The sequence below is a fragment of the Electrona antarctica genome (genome assembly GCF_951216825.1).
Source record: "Electrona antarctica genome assembly, chromosome: 23".
Taxonomy (NCBI): Eukaryota; Metazoa; Chordata; class Actinopteri; order Myctophiformes; family Myctophidae; genus Electrona; species Electrona antarctica.
In genome coordinates, this window is record NC_136804.1 from 21,774,097 (window position 1) to 21,790,724 (window position 16,628).

The following is a 16,628-nucleotide window of genomic DNA, read 5'->3' on the forward strand; positions in this document are numbered from 1 at the left end:
ACTTTTATACTAATACTTGTATACACCCCCGTTGAGATTTCTTTCACCATTGGAGTAATCAGCAAAAAAATATATTTTTCTTTACGCACCATAGATGTAATTTGGTTTAGTTGTGAGCATTACTTGCTTACACTTTGCGGTGTAACCTTCTTTCTTACTTTTCATAAGAACCGTTTGCTGGTCGATGGTTCCTTAATATGTCTAGCAAAAACTGATTTGACTATTGGAATGAATTCTGCACTTGTAATAATACATAAACAAGTACAATGTAGAATTTCATTAACAAAGTAATATATCTGTCATTTATTGAAGTGATATTTGGTGAATATACATTTAATCAAATGACCCCCTGACACCATGGGGACTTTTAACAATTCCTAATACTCATTGGTACTCTTCAGAATCAATATACAGAGAAACTTATACAGTATGAAGAAAACAATCAACCATGAGAGAACATGTGGAGTTAAAATGTGTGAAGAACAAGGAGAAGATGAACATTTGATGGATAGAGCTAAAACATGCAAAACTAGACGTGAAAACATTGATAACTGTCTGTAAGTAGGCAGAATCCATTTGGTCAATCAGTGTTGGTGAGATCCCGATTGTACCTTAACGGCTGTTCTGGATGCAAGATAAACTCCATGTATCTCATCTCAAAATGTGATACATTTTGGCGATATTGTCTGTTCCTTGATCTTCCTCTAAGGCCTCTGGGAACCATGCCCTTTCTCATCATAAAAAGATGTCAGCAATTGCTAGTAGTTAAGAGGAGAAACGTCCCTTTCTCGGTGCAGCCTTCCTTAGTTTGCAAATGCTTGTTTACGGTGGCGTGCAAGGTTCAGTAGCATGTCATGTCCATACCACACGACTTCCGGTAGCTAACAGGGTTTCCTAGCCAGAAGAACAGGGGCCTCTTAGCTGTCCTGGAGTAGGTCGTAGGGGCCACCGTTCACCACTTCATGCTTGTCCTCTGCCTGTGAACAAGAGCTATTCGTCAGCCACACAGAAAAATAACGGTGCCGACCATGGATCCAAAATTGGTTCTTCAGAGTGATGCCACAGAAGAACCATTTGGTTCCAGAAATAACCTTTCAAACCACAGTTCTGTAAAGTACCATTTATTTTAATGGTTCGATAAAGAACCAGTAACTATTTAAGCTTAGATTGAGGACAGCATTGTGAATTGCTGTCCACGTGATAATGTGAAAGAATGATAAACCCTAATCCAATACAAAAATTATAATGGAAATACTCAAGTACAAATACCTCCAAATTGTACTTACGTACAGTACTTAAGTAAATGTACTTAGTTACTTTACACCACTGCATGATTGTTCAAACAACTCAAAATCTCGAAAAGTATATCGAAATGAAAACAGCAACATTGACTATGTATCGTATCGTTTTGCAATGCAAATAATCGATATCGAATCGTTTTGCTATGCAATTAGTCGATTGTATTAATACTACATTTTGTGCGTGGTATTTAGCAATTTTTTTAAGAAAAATTTAAAAAGGAGTTTAATTACTTAATTTAAAATAATGTCAATGTATTTTAAATAGTTACTGTATCGATTTCAAATAATTGAATCGTATCGGATTGCCATAATGAACCAATATCGTCCATGTATTGTATAGTCAACCATGTATCGTGATACGTATCATATCAATGTTAAACTGTATTGTTACACCCCCAACATGTTATAAATGGGTGCTGGACATGAAGATGTTTGAGAAGCACATGGCAGTCAGACTGTATTGTATGCCTTGATGATGAATTGAGTACAACAGAACACAATGGAAGTAAGCCCTGCAGGGTTTTATGCTGTCCTTTTAGCATTTTCTTTAAACACATTCCCTCCCGTTACCATAGGCGGGATCGTGCGGCCAGTGCCAGTGAAATGCACAAAATAAGCAAAGAAGAAGAGCCACATCCGCTCGACCCGGAAGTGATTGCCCTCCATAGCTGTAGTCTAGACTTGCGATTAACGATTAATATTCTTAGCGCGATTAATGTTTAATGTTTTATTAGGCTATAAAGATGGCATTTTATCCCATTCTGAGCACAAAAAACACCAATTACCGCGCACGTGCGCATCACATAGCTATCCACAAGATATCTCGAGGTTGGCATAATATGTGTTAAATTGTTAATCTGTACCATCACACATTTCTTTTTAGTTTTGTTTTTTTAAGCCATCTTAACCCATTAAGACCTGAGGCCAATTCTACAAATGTCTTCTAAATCCTAACAGTTTTCTGTTTCTATATCATTGGTGCTCAAACCTAGCCTCGCACTGCGTGGATATTAGTCTCGTCCCTCTCAGTGTTCGATTTTTTTTTCTGGCAATGTCCCGCCCCATATTTGAATACTGGGCCCTGGTTGGTTGTAGCCTAGTTCCAGACTAATCTGGTTAGCTTGTCAGTCGTCACCATTTCGGACGTGAAGTCCTCCCACCAGACAAACCTTTTCATGTCAAGGACCCCAAAAATTTCATATATTTGCCCGCAGACCCCCATCTTAAGATGTTCTATATTTATTGAAAGATTTGTAAAATAAATCACAATTTTTCAAAAATTGCAGTGACATGCTATGAACTTGTATATCTGCCATTTTTGAATAGCCAAAGTATAAAATAATGGTAATAGTGGTTACACAGTATGCTTTCCTGATCACTCAAAGACAGTAACGTGATGTGACCTACAGGGGGAGCAGAGGAGCTGGGCTCAGCAGCAGCAGACTCTGGACCTCCGTCGTACACCGGGTTACAGATGCTGGGGTCACAGTCAGGAGGGGACGACTGCTCTTCTCCTTCATCCTGTTAACGCACGCACACGCACACGCACACACACACACACACACACACACACACACACACACACACACACACACACACACGCGTGCAGAGGTCAGCAGCAGCGCTACCAAAAATGCATTCGACTCCACCTCAAAACAAGCGACAAAAAAATCAAATCAAAACTAAACTGTGATGACTAAAACTATGACTAAATAAACAATGACAATTTTTTCAACACAAAAACTAGACAAAAACGTTTGCGAGGGATTAGTGGATTGGTTTGATGATGTCAAACTGTGGCAATGAATGAAAATGAACAAACACTGCTCAAAACTGAATGAAGACGAACTCAGATGTTTTCGCTCTACGACTACATTAAGGGCTCCATTTTCGTCACCGCTAAACCCCTTATTCCTAAACTCTTTTCCTTTTTTTTATTATTTTGCAAAACATTTTTGAATAGTTAAAATTGCCAGTCTACAAGCTCACAATGTGTCAATGTAGATTGGCTAGTTGAACTATTCAAAAATGTTTTTCAAAATAGTAAAAAAAAGGCAAAGAAGTTTAGGGATAAGGGGTTTAGCGGTGACGAAAATTGAGCCCTAAATGTCTTCCTTGAAAATAGCCGATCTGCTGTCACTGGTGCTTGCTTGTCACACACATACCTTAAAATAGTGGAACTGGAAGGGCTTCGTTTTATGGGTGTAGAAATGGTAGCCGACAAAAATGACCCCAGCCACCAGCATCACCAGCAGAATCGCCCCGACTCCCAGCGAAGCCTTGTGCGCCACAGGAATCTGGAGAGAGAGAGGACAGACGATCAGTCGTAGACACAGTCAATATTCAAGGCACGGGACGAACCCACGCACAATGTTTGTTGAACTAGCCGATCAACAAACTGTGAGCTTGTAGATCGGCTATTTGAACTATTCAAAAATGTTTTTTTAAATAGTAAAAAAGGCAAAGAAGTTTAGGGATAAGGGGTTTAGCACTGACGGAAATAGGTCCCTAAGTGTTCTGGTATATATGGTCCCTTCTGTTACCCAGTTGTGGGAAAAAGTACTCTCATTTTGTACTTAAGTTAAAGTAGCAATACTGCAATATAGAAAAACAAGTAAAAGTCCGGAATTCAAAATGTACTACCAACAGTAGAAAGTAAAGTTCTCATTATTCGGAATGTCCCGTTTCAGAAGTTTTAAAATATATTATCTATCTTTTTGAGCTTAGATCAGCTATTTTCAAATGGCCGAAATGTACACAGGGCTGTAGTGGTTAATGTATGTTTTGTATTAATAATCAAAATCTACAAAGTACAAAAAAGTAAAAAAGAAAGAAAGAAAATACCTCAAAATTGTGCTTAATTAAGTGCAGTACTTAAAGGAGAATTCCATACTAAAAGGCTTTCTTACCGTTCTTTGTAGTTGTTACATCCCCACCAAAGAGGTCCAGGTGTTATTTTGTGCAAAAGCTCCTTATTGGCTATTTCCCCTATTGCCCTAAATTAATTGCATTGAATGGGAATTGAATGGGGCTATGGGGTGTTGTGCTAATTCGCTATTTATTTTTATTTTTATATATCCTCTCTTCATAATGTAAATAATATCCCAAGCGGCACACTTTACTACTTATTTAGATGGAAATAAGTGAATTAGCACAACACCCCATAGCCTCATTCAATTACCTATTCAATTCAATGCAATTCATTGAGGGCTTATGGTAGGGGAAATAGCCAATAAGGAGTTTTTGCACAAAAAAACACCTGGACCTCTTTGGTGGGGACGTAACGACTACAAAGAAAGGTAAGAAAGGTAAAAAGCCTTCTTGCATGGAATTCTCCTTTAATAAAATGTACTTAGTTAATTTCCACCACTGCTGTTACCCAGGTATCCTCTCTACCCATTCAGCTATCTGGTGGCGCCAGGTTGAAAGGGATTAAGCATTTAGCATTCAGCATGCTGATCACATCTCGGCGCCTCTGTCAGCTTCGAGCAAACACAAGGCTGTGTTCAGGTGTGTGTGTGCGTTGCGCGTGGTCACGCACCGTTTGCAGAGGAGGTGGCGCTTTGAGTGCTCCCCGGAGCACGTGGATGATCCCGTTGGACGCCAGGATGTCGGAGTCCGTGATGAAGCGGTCGTTGATGTAACGGGAGGCCTGGGGAGACAACGGCATGCAGTGTACGTGTGACGTAGGCCATACATCAGCGGTGCCCAAACGTAGCTCAAAAAATAAAATAGAAGTTTGCCAAGGGACCCACACTAGTGAAAATAGCCGATCTACAAGCTCCGCGCCGCAGTGGGAGCTTGTAGATGGGCTATTTTCACTACTTCTTAAACATTTTGTTTTCTAATTTAAGGAATTTCTTCGATTTTTCGTAGATTTCTTCATGAAATTACTGAAAATTTTGAATTTTGTTTTGAATTAAAAAAAACAAGTGTGTGTTTTGAAATAATAATAATAATTCAAAACAAAATGTGGGAAACAAGAAATAAAGAGACCCATAAAAATGTGTCCGCGACCCACAATTTGGGACACAGTGGTGTACACTACAGTACATCCCCAAGCCTTTCTGGATCAGCCCACTGGCCGCAACGCACCCATTCACTGATTCAATACATTATTAGCATGATTATTAACAGTGCAGGTATGTAGTATTGTATAGTCAAAGGTTATGCAAAAGGATAACACAACAATTCCCCAGAGACTTGTTTCCATTGTGGTTCATTGTACTCAATTCATTATAGAGAGTATGCGCATGCTTAAAGTGAATGGCACATCGAGTGGCAAATCGAGTGGCAAAGCAACAGGCAAAGTGAGTTTAACATTGTTTAATGTTGTTTAATGCAATCAGATAAGACTTTTCTGTGTGGATGTATGGGCTGTCAAGGCCAGAAAGTAGTTTTTTGCCACTGAGTAGGCGTTCCTGCATAACTTCCTGGTTTGATGATGATGTCACACGCATACCCTCTATTGCCAGTATCTGACCACTTATAACATGTTGATTTTCAGAACATGTGTATTTGAATGATCAATCAACTGGGCTATTTGGAACCCACTCAAGGACACTTTGAGACCCACTGGGGTAGCAGAGTGTTTCCAGTGAGCCAACACACACAATAGCAGCAACCTGACTCTGTTTGACCAGAATGGAACAGAGCCTTCAGTAGAAACCCGGAGGTAGTCATTTCCAAAATGGCGTATGTGCATAGAGCCAAATAATTCCAGTGCTGCTAGTGCAGCGACAGAGAGAGAACTCACCAGAACTGTGGGGTTGAGGAAGTCGGCGATGCCAAAGACGGTGAGGCTGCCCATGCGGGTTCTGATCCGACTGCCGTTCCTCAGCTCACTGAGAGGCAGAACCTGACCTTCTGCCAGGTGGTACTCTACGTCCCTGTGGGACAGAGTCTACGCACACACACACACACACGCGCGCACATTGAAAGACAAGTAGTGTGGTGAACACTATTCGCTCAAAGCATGAATTGCATCAAAGGTTGTTTTTTTTTCCTAGTCTGTGTGCTTCTTTTCTTTGTGGCTTTGTTTGTTTCAGTATTGTTGTTTGTTAAATGCAACAAAAATTAGGTTATGTCTGAGCAGAAGTGATTCCGATATTTGATGTACTGTGACTTGAACCTAATGAATTGTATTTAAAAAGAAAAGCATAAATTGGCCTCAACATTTTTTATTGTGTACTGTATGAGTGAGTACGAGAGAGAGAGAGAGAGAGAGAGAGAGAGTTTGCAGTTGTATCCAACCTGGTTCTCCCACAGCTCGGTGTTGTCAGGTACAAACAGAGTGGACTGCACATTGAGGTTACCGAGTCGTTTCATAAACTCTCTCCCAGACTCTGACACCTGCGAGTAGTTCAGGACTTGCTGGAGTAGAAAAACAACAAAGAGTGCAATTATCATTATTATTTTACATTTTTGGCATTTGAATTCACTGTGCCTTGTAAACTACTTCTAGTATCCACAGGCTCTTGGAGCTTATATAAGCCTAAAGCTCCGTCCATGGAGCCCGGTACTAAACCCAGTGCCAATCAACAACGAACTGTTCTCCAAGCCTGATTATACAACTACTCTCAGAATTCCCTTTCTTTGATTATGTCCTTTTTTCTCTAATTGTATTCATTTTCCTGTGTATGTTTTTCCCACTGGCTGCAACATACAGTAGCCTATGTATATCCTACCTATAGAGAAGCAAATTGTCTGTGTTTTTATTACATTTTTTCCCTGCGTAAGTCAATAAGTCAATTTTAGAATTTCTCTACACTAACACACTGTACACATGATACACTTTTCACTTTATTACTATCGCTGCTCAAGTTTTGACTTTTACGTTTTATCTATGATCTTGCTTCTTTATACCTCTGTCTACACTGTTGTTGTTTGCATGATCCCAGATCAGCTGGTTTTCCCCTTCACTTTGCACAAAGTTGAACATGAACGAACATGAACGGACGATGAGTTGTAAACCGGATTATAAACTCACAGTGAGGAAGTTGGAGAAGGAGGGCCTGGAGTTGAGGACCTGCAGCAGGTTGCCGGTGCAGGTGGAGCCGTCTCCGATGTAGCCCGCCTTGCACTCACACTGCACCTCTGAAACGCAACACAGGTGTTAGCAGCACTCACACTGCACCTCTGGAACGCAACACAGGTGTTATCAGCACTCACACTGCACCTCTGGAACGCAACACAGGTGTTAGCACCACTCACACTGCACCTCTGGAACGCAACACAGGTGTTAGCAGCATTCACACTGCACCTCTGGAACGCAACACAGGTGTTAGCAGCACTCACACTGCACCTCTGGAACGCAACACAGGTGTTAGCACCACTCACACTGCACCTCTGGAACACAACACAGGTGTTATCAGCACTCACACTGCACCTCTGGAACGCAACACAGGTGTTAGCACCACTCACACTGCACCTCTGGAACACAACACAGGTGTTAGCAGCACTCACACTGCACCTCTGGAACGCAACACAGGTGTTATCAGCACTCACACTGCACCTCTGGAACGCAACACAGGTGTTATCAGCACTCACACTGCACCTCTGGAACACAACACAGGTATACCAACAACACATGACGTACTGTACTGCTTCTCACAGGTAATAGTACCAACAACACATGACGTACTGCTTCTCAAAGAAGTGGGGTCCGCCCGGGGACACCCAGGGGTCCTTGAGGGGGTCCCCAGCTAAAAAGATTACTTTAACCCTACATACGGACGGACGGACGGACGGTCAGTCAGTCTACATACTGTACATTCATACCGGCTGTTGGTATTGAGCAATTTTTATATAGGGGGATATATGTGACCATACCATTAACAGCCTATATAACCCAGCAAGCACGGTCAGGACCTGGACGAATTAGTGACGTCTCGATTGGGGCCAAATCAAGTCAAACCAAGACTAGTCAGATCTGGCCCAGAATATCACCTGATTTCAACCAACATCAATTCTGCTCACTAAGACGGACGTTAATGGATGAATCAGAAAGAGTCAGATCGTGGCCAGATCAACTTAAGTCATATCATAACTAGTCAGATCTGGCCCAGAATAAGCTATATTATTTCAACTGGTGAAGACGTCCTGGAAATGACGTAAAGATCATCCCCATATGGGCTGTGATCTGGCCTAGTCCTGAACGTCACTGGAGTCACCGGAGGACGTCATCATAACATCATCATGACGTCATTTGGCTTGCTGGGAAGGCATTCAACTTTAATTAGCATGTGACGTGTCAAACTAGGGGGGTTTCATGATTCTGAATCCATTCCAAGCATTAGTTTTGCAGAAAAAACACTCCTTGCGCTAAAAACGACCATAGCCACTTGCCCAAACGTGGTGACCTCATGACATTGTGGTGATGGCTCATTTGGTTGGTTGGGGTAAAAACGGCCATAGCCACTTGCCCAAGAGTGTTTTTTGCCTTATGTAGGTCACATATAACCTCCTATAAAATAAATTGCTCAATGCTGACAGCCAGTGAGCAGGTGGATTCATGAATGTATAGATATAGACAATATTTTAGGCCAATAAAAAAAACGATATACCAAATGTCCCACTCCACGCCCCCAGCTGCCAGACTAATAGTGGAGACCCTCAGAAGAGACCCTCAGAAGGGACCCTCAGAAGGGACCCTCAGAAGAGACCCTCAGAAGGGACCCTCAGAAGGGACCCTCAGAAGAGACCCTCAGAAGGGACCCTCAGAAGGGACCCTCAGAAGGGACCCTCAGAAGAGACCCTACCCTCAGAAGGGACCCTCAGAAGGGACCCTCAGAAGGGACCCTCAGAGGGGACCCTCAGAAGGGACCCTCAGAAGAGACCCTCAGAAGGGACCCTCAGAAGGGACCCTCAGAAGAGAAGATGTGTGATGTTAAAATGATTCAATGATTTTTTTTAAAGAAATTCAAAAATAGCATATCTACAATTAAGCGTCTCAAAACGTCACGTCTCACCTTTCACCCTGTGGCAGAAGGCGTCCCATGTCTCGCTGAGGTTCTTGCGGGTGCCGTAGTCCACGATGCCCACGTGGCCGAAGCCACAGTTGGGGTTAGCGTAGGTGGTGGGGTAGCTGACCCGGGCCTCGTCCAGCCAGCTGGCTGCACACAGATTCAGGCCGGCCTGCACAAAAAAACAACCACAATATAGTCTCAATAGCAGGCACTGTTGATTTTGACAGCAAATTTTGATTTCGTTTTTGGATTTAGTCATAATTTTGTGTCATCTGAAATGTTTTTGTTTTAATGTAGCTACTGTTGAGTCAACTACAATGTATTTTTGACAGACCTTGATGGCGCCGTAATGAGTGATTTTACACTTGCACGCTGAAAATAGTCGGTCCACAAGCTCACAATACGCCACGCTGCGACATGTTGTGAGCTTGTAGCCATTTTCAGAGCGCAACACCCGAGCGCAACCAAACATAAAAATACTTGTCTTTTAGTTCTACTGGATCACTAGTCCCTCCCTAACATTTCAGACTAGTTTGTAACTTTGTATTTGTTGACGAAAATGACATTTAGTCATTCTGTGGTTTTAGTCATCATAGCTTAGATTTTATTTAGTTTTCATCAGTGAAAAAAGGTAGTCGAATAGGTTTCGTCATAGTTTTAGTCGACAAAATTAACACTGAACAGCAGGTAAAGAAAAAAAGTTTATCGGAAGAGAATTGCACTTTAGTAAACTGAGCTGAGTTGGCTCTGTACTTGGACCGCTTTTTTCAGTCTCCACCAAATCTCTTCTTAAAATCAGTGTAGTTCTATTCTGGGGGTCCCTGGCACAAAAGCTTTTCAGATGGGGTTCCTTGACATGTACACTTACATGTTTGAGAACCCTGCATTGGCATACCGTCCTCACCTGCTGTGCATAGACGAGCTGTGTGTATGTGGCTAGAGTGGCGCCCTCCGCAATACAAGCCTCCTGCGCTGCAGTGTAGTTGAGCTTGTATTGTCCTGTAGCTGAACGGTAGTGGAACACACCGGCTGTCACATCTGCGCGCACGCACACGCACACGCACACGCACACACACACACACACACACACACAGTATGAATGGACAAAGTATAAAATGGACAAAGTATAAATCAACAAAGTAATGTAAGAATCGACAACGTATAAATGGGGTTTTAGGTTTTGTTACAGTTTAAAACAACAATGTAAAAGTCAGTAGAGTTGATATTGCTGTTATTGACACAGTTTTGAAAAAACAAAAATAGGAATAAGGAAGATAAACAAAATGGAAATTCAGGATATATGTTTACTCTAATAGTTCGAATAATCTAATAGTTATGTATTAGATCAAATTTGTACTACTACTCCACTACGTCTCAGAGGCAAATATTGTACTTTTACTCCACTGCGTTTATTTGAAAACTGTAGTTACTAGTTATTTTGATTATTATTACAAAACATACATTAAACACAAATACCCTATACTGTACATTCTGGCCATTTTCGAAATATTTTGTATACATTTTGAAAACTTGAAGTGGGACATTCTGCATAATGAGTACTTTAACATTTGGTACTTTAAGTACAACTGTATGCCAATACTTTTGTACTTTAGTACATTTTGAATTCCGGACAGGAGTACACTGTAATTATGTATATTACAGAATTGATGCTTTTACTTAAGTGAAACATTTGAGTACTTTGTTCCACCACTGACGCTGTGTTCATGCCGTACCTTCAAAGTGGAGGTCAGAGCACTTGGCGTCTTGGTGACACAAGCCGTTGTTTTGGAGACATCGATCGACGGGCAGCTCCTTCACCTGGCAGGTCACGCCGTCGCCCACGTAATTGTCCTTGCACGTGCACCTCTTTTTCCCCTGGTGGTGACGACCGGAGGACACACGCAAACAATTAGGACACCAATCATGCTGTCACACTGTAAAATCCTCAATGGTCTTTTAGACCGTTTGTAACTCAGACAGTCCCAAATGAAAATTAAAGTTAAAATAAGTTAAGAATTTGTTTTTTCTTTTTTTACAGTGGACCGCTTTTGTCATGGTCTTTTTCCTTCTAGAACTTTATTTATTTATTTATACAAATTGTCAATAATAGCAGATCTACAAGTTCCATAAACTTGTAGATCGGCGGCTCAAACGAACTTGTAGATCGGCGGCTACTTTCGCTATTCGTCGTATGACAAAGTATCCAGTGCGTAAACAACTCCAAAACGTGCGTGGTTCTTCTCACATACCGGCCCTGTCATGGTGCAGGTGGCATGCTCGTGGCAGCCTCCGTTCTCCTCCGAGGCGCAGGGGTCCACGGGCTGACAGGAGAAGCCGTCCCCCGAGTGTCCCTTGGGACACGTGCAGCTCACCTTCTCCCCCTTCTGGCTGCACTTGGCCACCTTAGCACAGCCTCCGTTCCAGATGCTACATATGTCCGCCACTAGAGGCAGGAGAGAGAGAGAGAGATGCACAGTATGGAGTGTAATTGGTATGGAGTGAACATTCTCCCCCATTTTGTTGTGCGCGTGCGTGCGTGCGTGCGTGCGTGCGTGCGTGCGTGCGTGCGTGCGTGCGTGCGTGCGTGCGTGCGTTCTTAAGACATTGAGGTTTCCCTCATTTGCAATGTTAACGAGGCTCGAGATACATCACAGTACAATTTCATTTTCACATAAATACATCAATGGTAAGGCAAAACAAAACAAAACAGAAATGTTCTCATATCGTGTGATACAACATACGTTTGAAAGCAGTTGCAGACACAACAGATCTTTGATTTAAGCTGTAGCTCATTCCAAGTGGTTGGGGCACTAAAACAAAAGTCTTCTTTTCCCAGTTCAGTGTTTACTGTGTGTGAGCCAGTCACTGGAGCGTGTCCTAGAGTATGTTACAGGATTCCAATCCAGCAGAGATTTAATTAGGCAATATTACTCGAGAGGGTGTGCTTTACTGTGACTGGTCAGGAACAAGACAAAGTCGAGTTCTGCAAGCATCACTGAAACTTGCAGATCTGCTATTTTCAAAATATTCAAGTATACTGTACAGTTGACAACTTGAAATGGGACATTCTGCATTTCTGCATAGTGAGTACTTTCTACTTTTGGTACATTAAGTACAGTACGCCAATACTTTTGTAGGCTACTTTTACTCAAGTGCATTTTGACTTTTACTTGTAACGGAGTATATACAGTACTGTAGTTCTATATTGCAGTACTGATACTTTTACTTAAGTAAAACAATTGAGTACTTTTTCCACCACTGAGTGATGAATGGTACAGTTGCAGTACCTGTGCAGGTGAAGCCGTCTCCAACGTAGAAAGGTCTACACACACACGTGTTGTTCTCCTTACACACACCCTTTGGAGAGCACACCGGGGAGCACTGGGGGACGTCAGCTATCGGGAAACAGGACACACATTAAAAGTCACACAATGGGCTCTATGCACACATGCCATTTTGGAAAGAACTTGGGCCTAGGGCAGGCGTCTCTTCCGGGTTTTTAACAGCTGGTGGATGGAAATGACGATTGCGCACGGCTTCAACTTGTAGTGTCGGCAAAGCTGTTTGCTGACACTACAAGTTGAAGCCGTGCACGAGACAATTAGAAATTAGACATTCTCCCGCGACCCAAACTAGTGAAAATAGCAGATTCACAAGCTCACAACATGTCGCTTTGCGCCACGTTGTGAGCGTGTAAATCGGCTATTTTCACTACTATGTTCTAATTTAATTTGTGTTTGGTGAATGCCGTCTCACATACCTAGTTGGGTCTCGCAGCTCTTCCCGGTCCAGCCTTCCTGACAGAAACAGACACCCGTCCTTTCACAGTAGCCGTGCTCCGTGCAGTTACAGGCTGGGGATGGGATGGTAAAGCACAGCTCAGGATGCAGATATTAAAGATTGAGTGCCGTGATTTGTGTGCTTTTTTTGTTTTGTATGTGTCCAAGTATGGACTTAACATTACTCTTATGGACCCCCAGGTGTGGTTATAATATTCAAATATGACTTCCTTGCATACTTTTGGTTTCTTCCTGGTTTCTTCCCATTTTGTGACATCATAACCCTAACCCCTCCCCATTATCATACAACACCATACTTCATGAACTGGTGGGTGTGGCCACATAAAAACATAATTTTAACACTTTCTGTACACATTTTTGAAAACAAATAACCTTCTTCCTAGTATAAACATATAATAATACTTTTAGGGGAGAAAAAAATCCTGGCACTCTTTAGTAGGTGTGTTAAGGAAAAAAGAAAAGAACATACCTGTCAAATGGCCGAAATGTGTATGGGGCTGAAGTGTATGTATGTTTTGTAATAATAATAATAATCAAATTGTACTTAAGTACAGTACTTAAGTAAATGTACTTAGTTACTTTCCACCACTGCTGGGAGTATAGGCTACATGTAAGAGGATAGATAACTGGGCAGCGGTCCAAGGATGGATCTATAAATTCAAAGATACCAGTGTAAGGTTCTGCGACTGGATAAAGATTGACCAGTTGACTAAAGAATACAATGACCATTTGAACCATGGAGTGCTTATTCTGGTCAGGTCATATGTTAACTCTATACAGTACCTATACTCTGGGCATGTACTGTACATTCTGTGAAAATAGCCAGGAACAAAATTGGACCTCTTCCTTATTTCCTGCACAGGTCTTACCAATATCATAATAGTGTTTCCAGTGGGCCAGTACGCACACAGCACCCTGACTCTGTTTGACCATTATGAAACAGAGACTTAACTAGAAAAAGTGCCCTTCTGGGCACAGGTCTCCACCAGGAGGATAGGAGTGTGTGTGATGTTTGGCAAAATGTTTAGGAGTAATATAAACATGTTTGTTTGGGGTTTTGTGTGTGTGTGTGTGTGTGTGTGTGTGTGTGTGTGTGTGTGTGTGTGTGTGTGTCGTGACTTGGCCTGTTGTAGCGCCACCATGAGGCTGATTTGAAAACTGTCAAGTGGCATTTCTTCCAAAGCCTAGTGGGAATATGCATGCACAGTTTCACCACAATCGGACGCTGCGTTGAGGAGTTGTGCCGATTTGTACAAAACGGGTACAAAGCGGGCTACTCCTGAAAAGGTTAGAAGCCAATCGTAGCCAATGAGGGTGGATTATGAGAAATCAAACAAACCCGTCTTGATCACATGACTATGGAGAGCATGTGTACCGATTTGCGTGAAATTTGGATAAAATCTGAAGGAGTAAAATTAGAAAATGTGTTTTACATATGTCGGCCTTCTGGTGGCGCTATAAAGAGCAGATGTGAAAAATTCCAGGCAAAGGTTTTTCCTTGGCCTCTAGGGAGTTGGCATACTCAAGTTATCCACAGATCCGTGCAGTTAGAGGTAAAAACACTTTTCGGCCAGTTATAGCGCCACCATGAGGCTGAGTTGAAAATGTTCATGTGGCATTTCTTCCTCGGCCTAGTGGGAATGTGCGTGCACAATTTCACGAAAATCACACGATGTGTTCAGGATTTTCAGCATTTTGTTTGAAACTGAGCACTCCTGCAAACTTTGGAAGCCAATCTTAGCCAATCAGGATGGAGTCTGAGAAATCTGAAAAACACGTTTCATTGAATGGCTCTAGAGAGACTGTGTACCAATTTGCGTGATGTTTGGACAAAATATGTAGGTGTAATGTCCAAAAAATTGTTTTGCACAAAGCGGCCTCCTGGTGGCGCTATAACAGGCCGTTCTGGAAATTTTGGGGCAGAGGTTCATCGTTGGCATCCAGGGAGTGTGTGTGCAAAAGTTGGCATTGACCGGGTTAACGGTGCCGGAGATTAGCTGTTCACAGACGGACACACGGACGGACGGACACACGGACACACGGACACACGGACGGAGTGCAAAACATACTCTCTCCCCATGCCTTCGGCCTGGTGGAGACAAATACTCTCTCCCCATGCCTTCGGCCTGGTGGAGACAATTATGTGACCATGAACCAAAATGAAAGCAATTCCTTATAGTTTGGGAACTGCTGCTGTAGAGATAATATATATTTGCAAAACTAACAACTAACTAATAATATATATTTGAATATGTGGACTATTTCACATTTGCGTGCCAATTTAAGCTCAGATATGTATGTGAATCATTCCCTTGTATTACAGGATTGTGACCCTTTTCCGGGACTAGAGTATAGTCTCTATAGACACTAGTTCTCAAACACTTTTGGCTCAGGTCTGGGCCCTGTAAATATCTTTTTCATCCATGGCATGCTGTAAAGTCGCAATGTAACTAAGGGGGAGTTACATTGTGACTTTACAGCACCTTACATGTACTAGACTTGTACGTGGTTACATGTGTTTGGTCCGACGATTCATTGATCCGATACCCCTAACCCCTAACCTAACCATAACCGCAAGCACGGGAGCAGGCGCTAGTCCGAGGTGCGGACGCATGTCGAACCAATGCTCTGTCGGACCATAGTATGCCTCCCCTTGTACGTGCCCGTCGGCCACCGGCCTACTTGGGAACGATGCAACTTGGGAATAACCTAATAATACCCGTTGTCAACTTGTCATAGCAACCATTTGTATTACTGTTTGTCTGTGTCCCACATGGAGATCTCTGTATGTGTCTGTCTGCCTGTGTGTGAAGAGTGCAAACTGACTGTGAAAAGTGGACTGATAAAGTATCAATTGGCAGGTGTGTGGTTGCCATGGCAATCAATTGGCTGAGGCAGAGGCTCGAAATTGCACAGGTGAGGGGATTTAGGCTGACTAGGCCCACTGGCAAAGCCTGACCAAAGCCTTTTGTGGTGGTTCTGGAGAACCGTGGGTCCGACCGACTTGATGCCGGGCACTGCACTCCCTGTGGGGGTGTGGAACGCGTGTGTCGATATCCCTTTTCATTATGACAGTTTGAAAATTAATAACTTTATACTTGACGTTTAACCACATGTACCCCAGCATCCCTATTGTGTTGTGGGCTTGCTTGATCAGCTGTTTTGGGGCGAAGAGATTCGGTGTAGATTGAAAAAGAATGCAGCAAAGGTACAGAGCAAATCAGGTCAATTTATTTGACTAAATTGTTGTTTAAGTGGTTAAACTGAAGTGATAAATTCCAAACATTATCAAAGTATTCTGCGGCACCCCCTGACCTGCGTCACAGGCCACGGCACCCAACACACACAGCCAGGGGCAAAGACGGCCTCACCTCCACCAATTGTTGCCTTATTGTCGCCACACACATTGCTGCGGGAAGGGTAAGTTCACCGAAGTCGGACCAATACACAAATCCATCTCTGCCAGAGCAGATGAAACATGAGATGGCAGGTCTGTCATGTTCCCTGCAGGATAAACTTAGCTGGAGGAGATGGACGACATGAGCAGCAAAACCAAAACA

General features: G+C 42.6%; 1 protein-coding gene across 4 annotated transcripts in view; it reads right to left on the reverse strand.

Annotated features, from left to right (window-relative positions):
* Positions 1–274: 274 nt before the first annotated feature.
* The window catches only part of stab2 (stabilin 2), a 95,135-nt gene continuing 78,781 nt past the window's right edge, over positions 275–16,628 (reverse strand). For all 4 annotated transcript variants that reach the window (XM_079494586.1, XM_079494587.1, XM_079494585.1 and 1 more), the window contains 13 exons: positions 13,029–13,121; positions 12,556–12,663; positions 11,518–11,711; positions 11,002–11,143; positions 10,173–10,306; positions 9,272–9,437; positions 7,291–7,397; positions 6,555–6,674; positions 6,058–6,204; positions 4,843–4,953; positions 3,467–3,598; positions 2,709–2,822; positions 275–977 (listed from right to left, as the gene is read on the reverse strand). In XM_079494586.1, the coding sequence (XP_079350712.1) occupies positions 918–977; positions 2,709–2,822; positions 3,467–3,598; positions 4,843–4,953; positions 6,058–6,204; positions 6,555–6,674; positions 7,291–7,397; positions 9,272–9,437; positions 10,173–10,306; positions 11,002–11,143; positions 11,518–11,711; positions 12,556–12,663; positions 13,029–13,121 (1,628 nt within the window). In that variant the 3' untranslated portion in view covers positions 275–917. The remainder of the gene's footprint in view (positions 978–2,708; positions 2,823–3,466; positions 3,599–4,842; positions 4,954–6,057; positions 6,205–6,554; positions 6,675–7,290; positions 7,398–9,271; positions 9,438–10,172; positions 10,307–11,001; positions 11,144–11,517; positions 11,712–12,555; positions 12,664–13,028; positions 13,122–16,628) is intronic.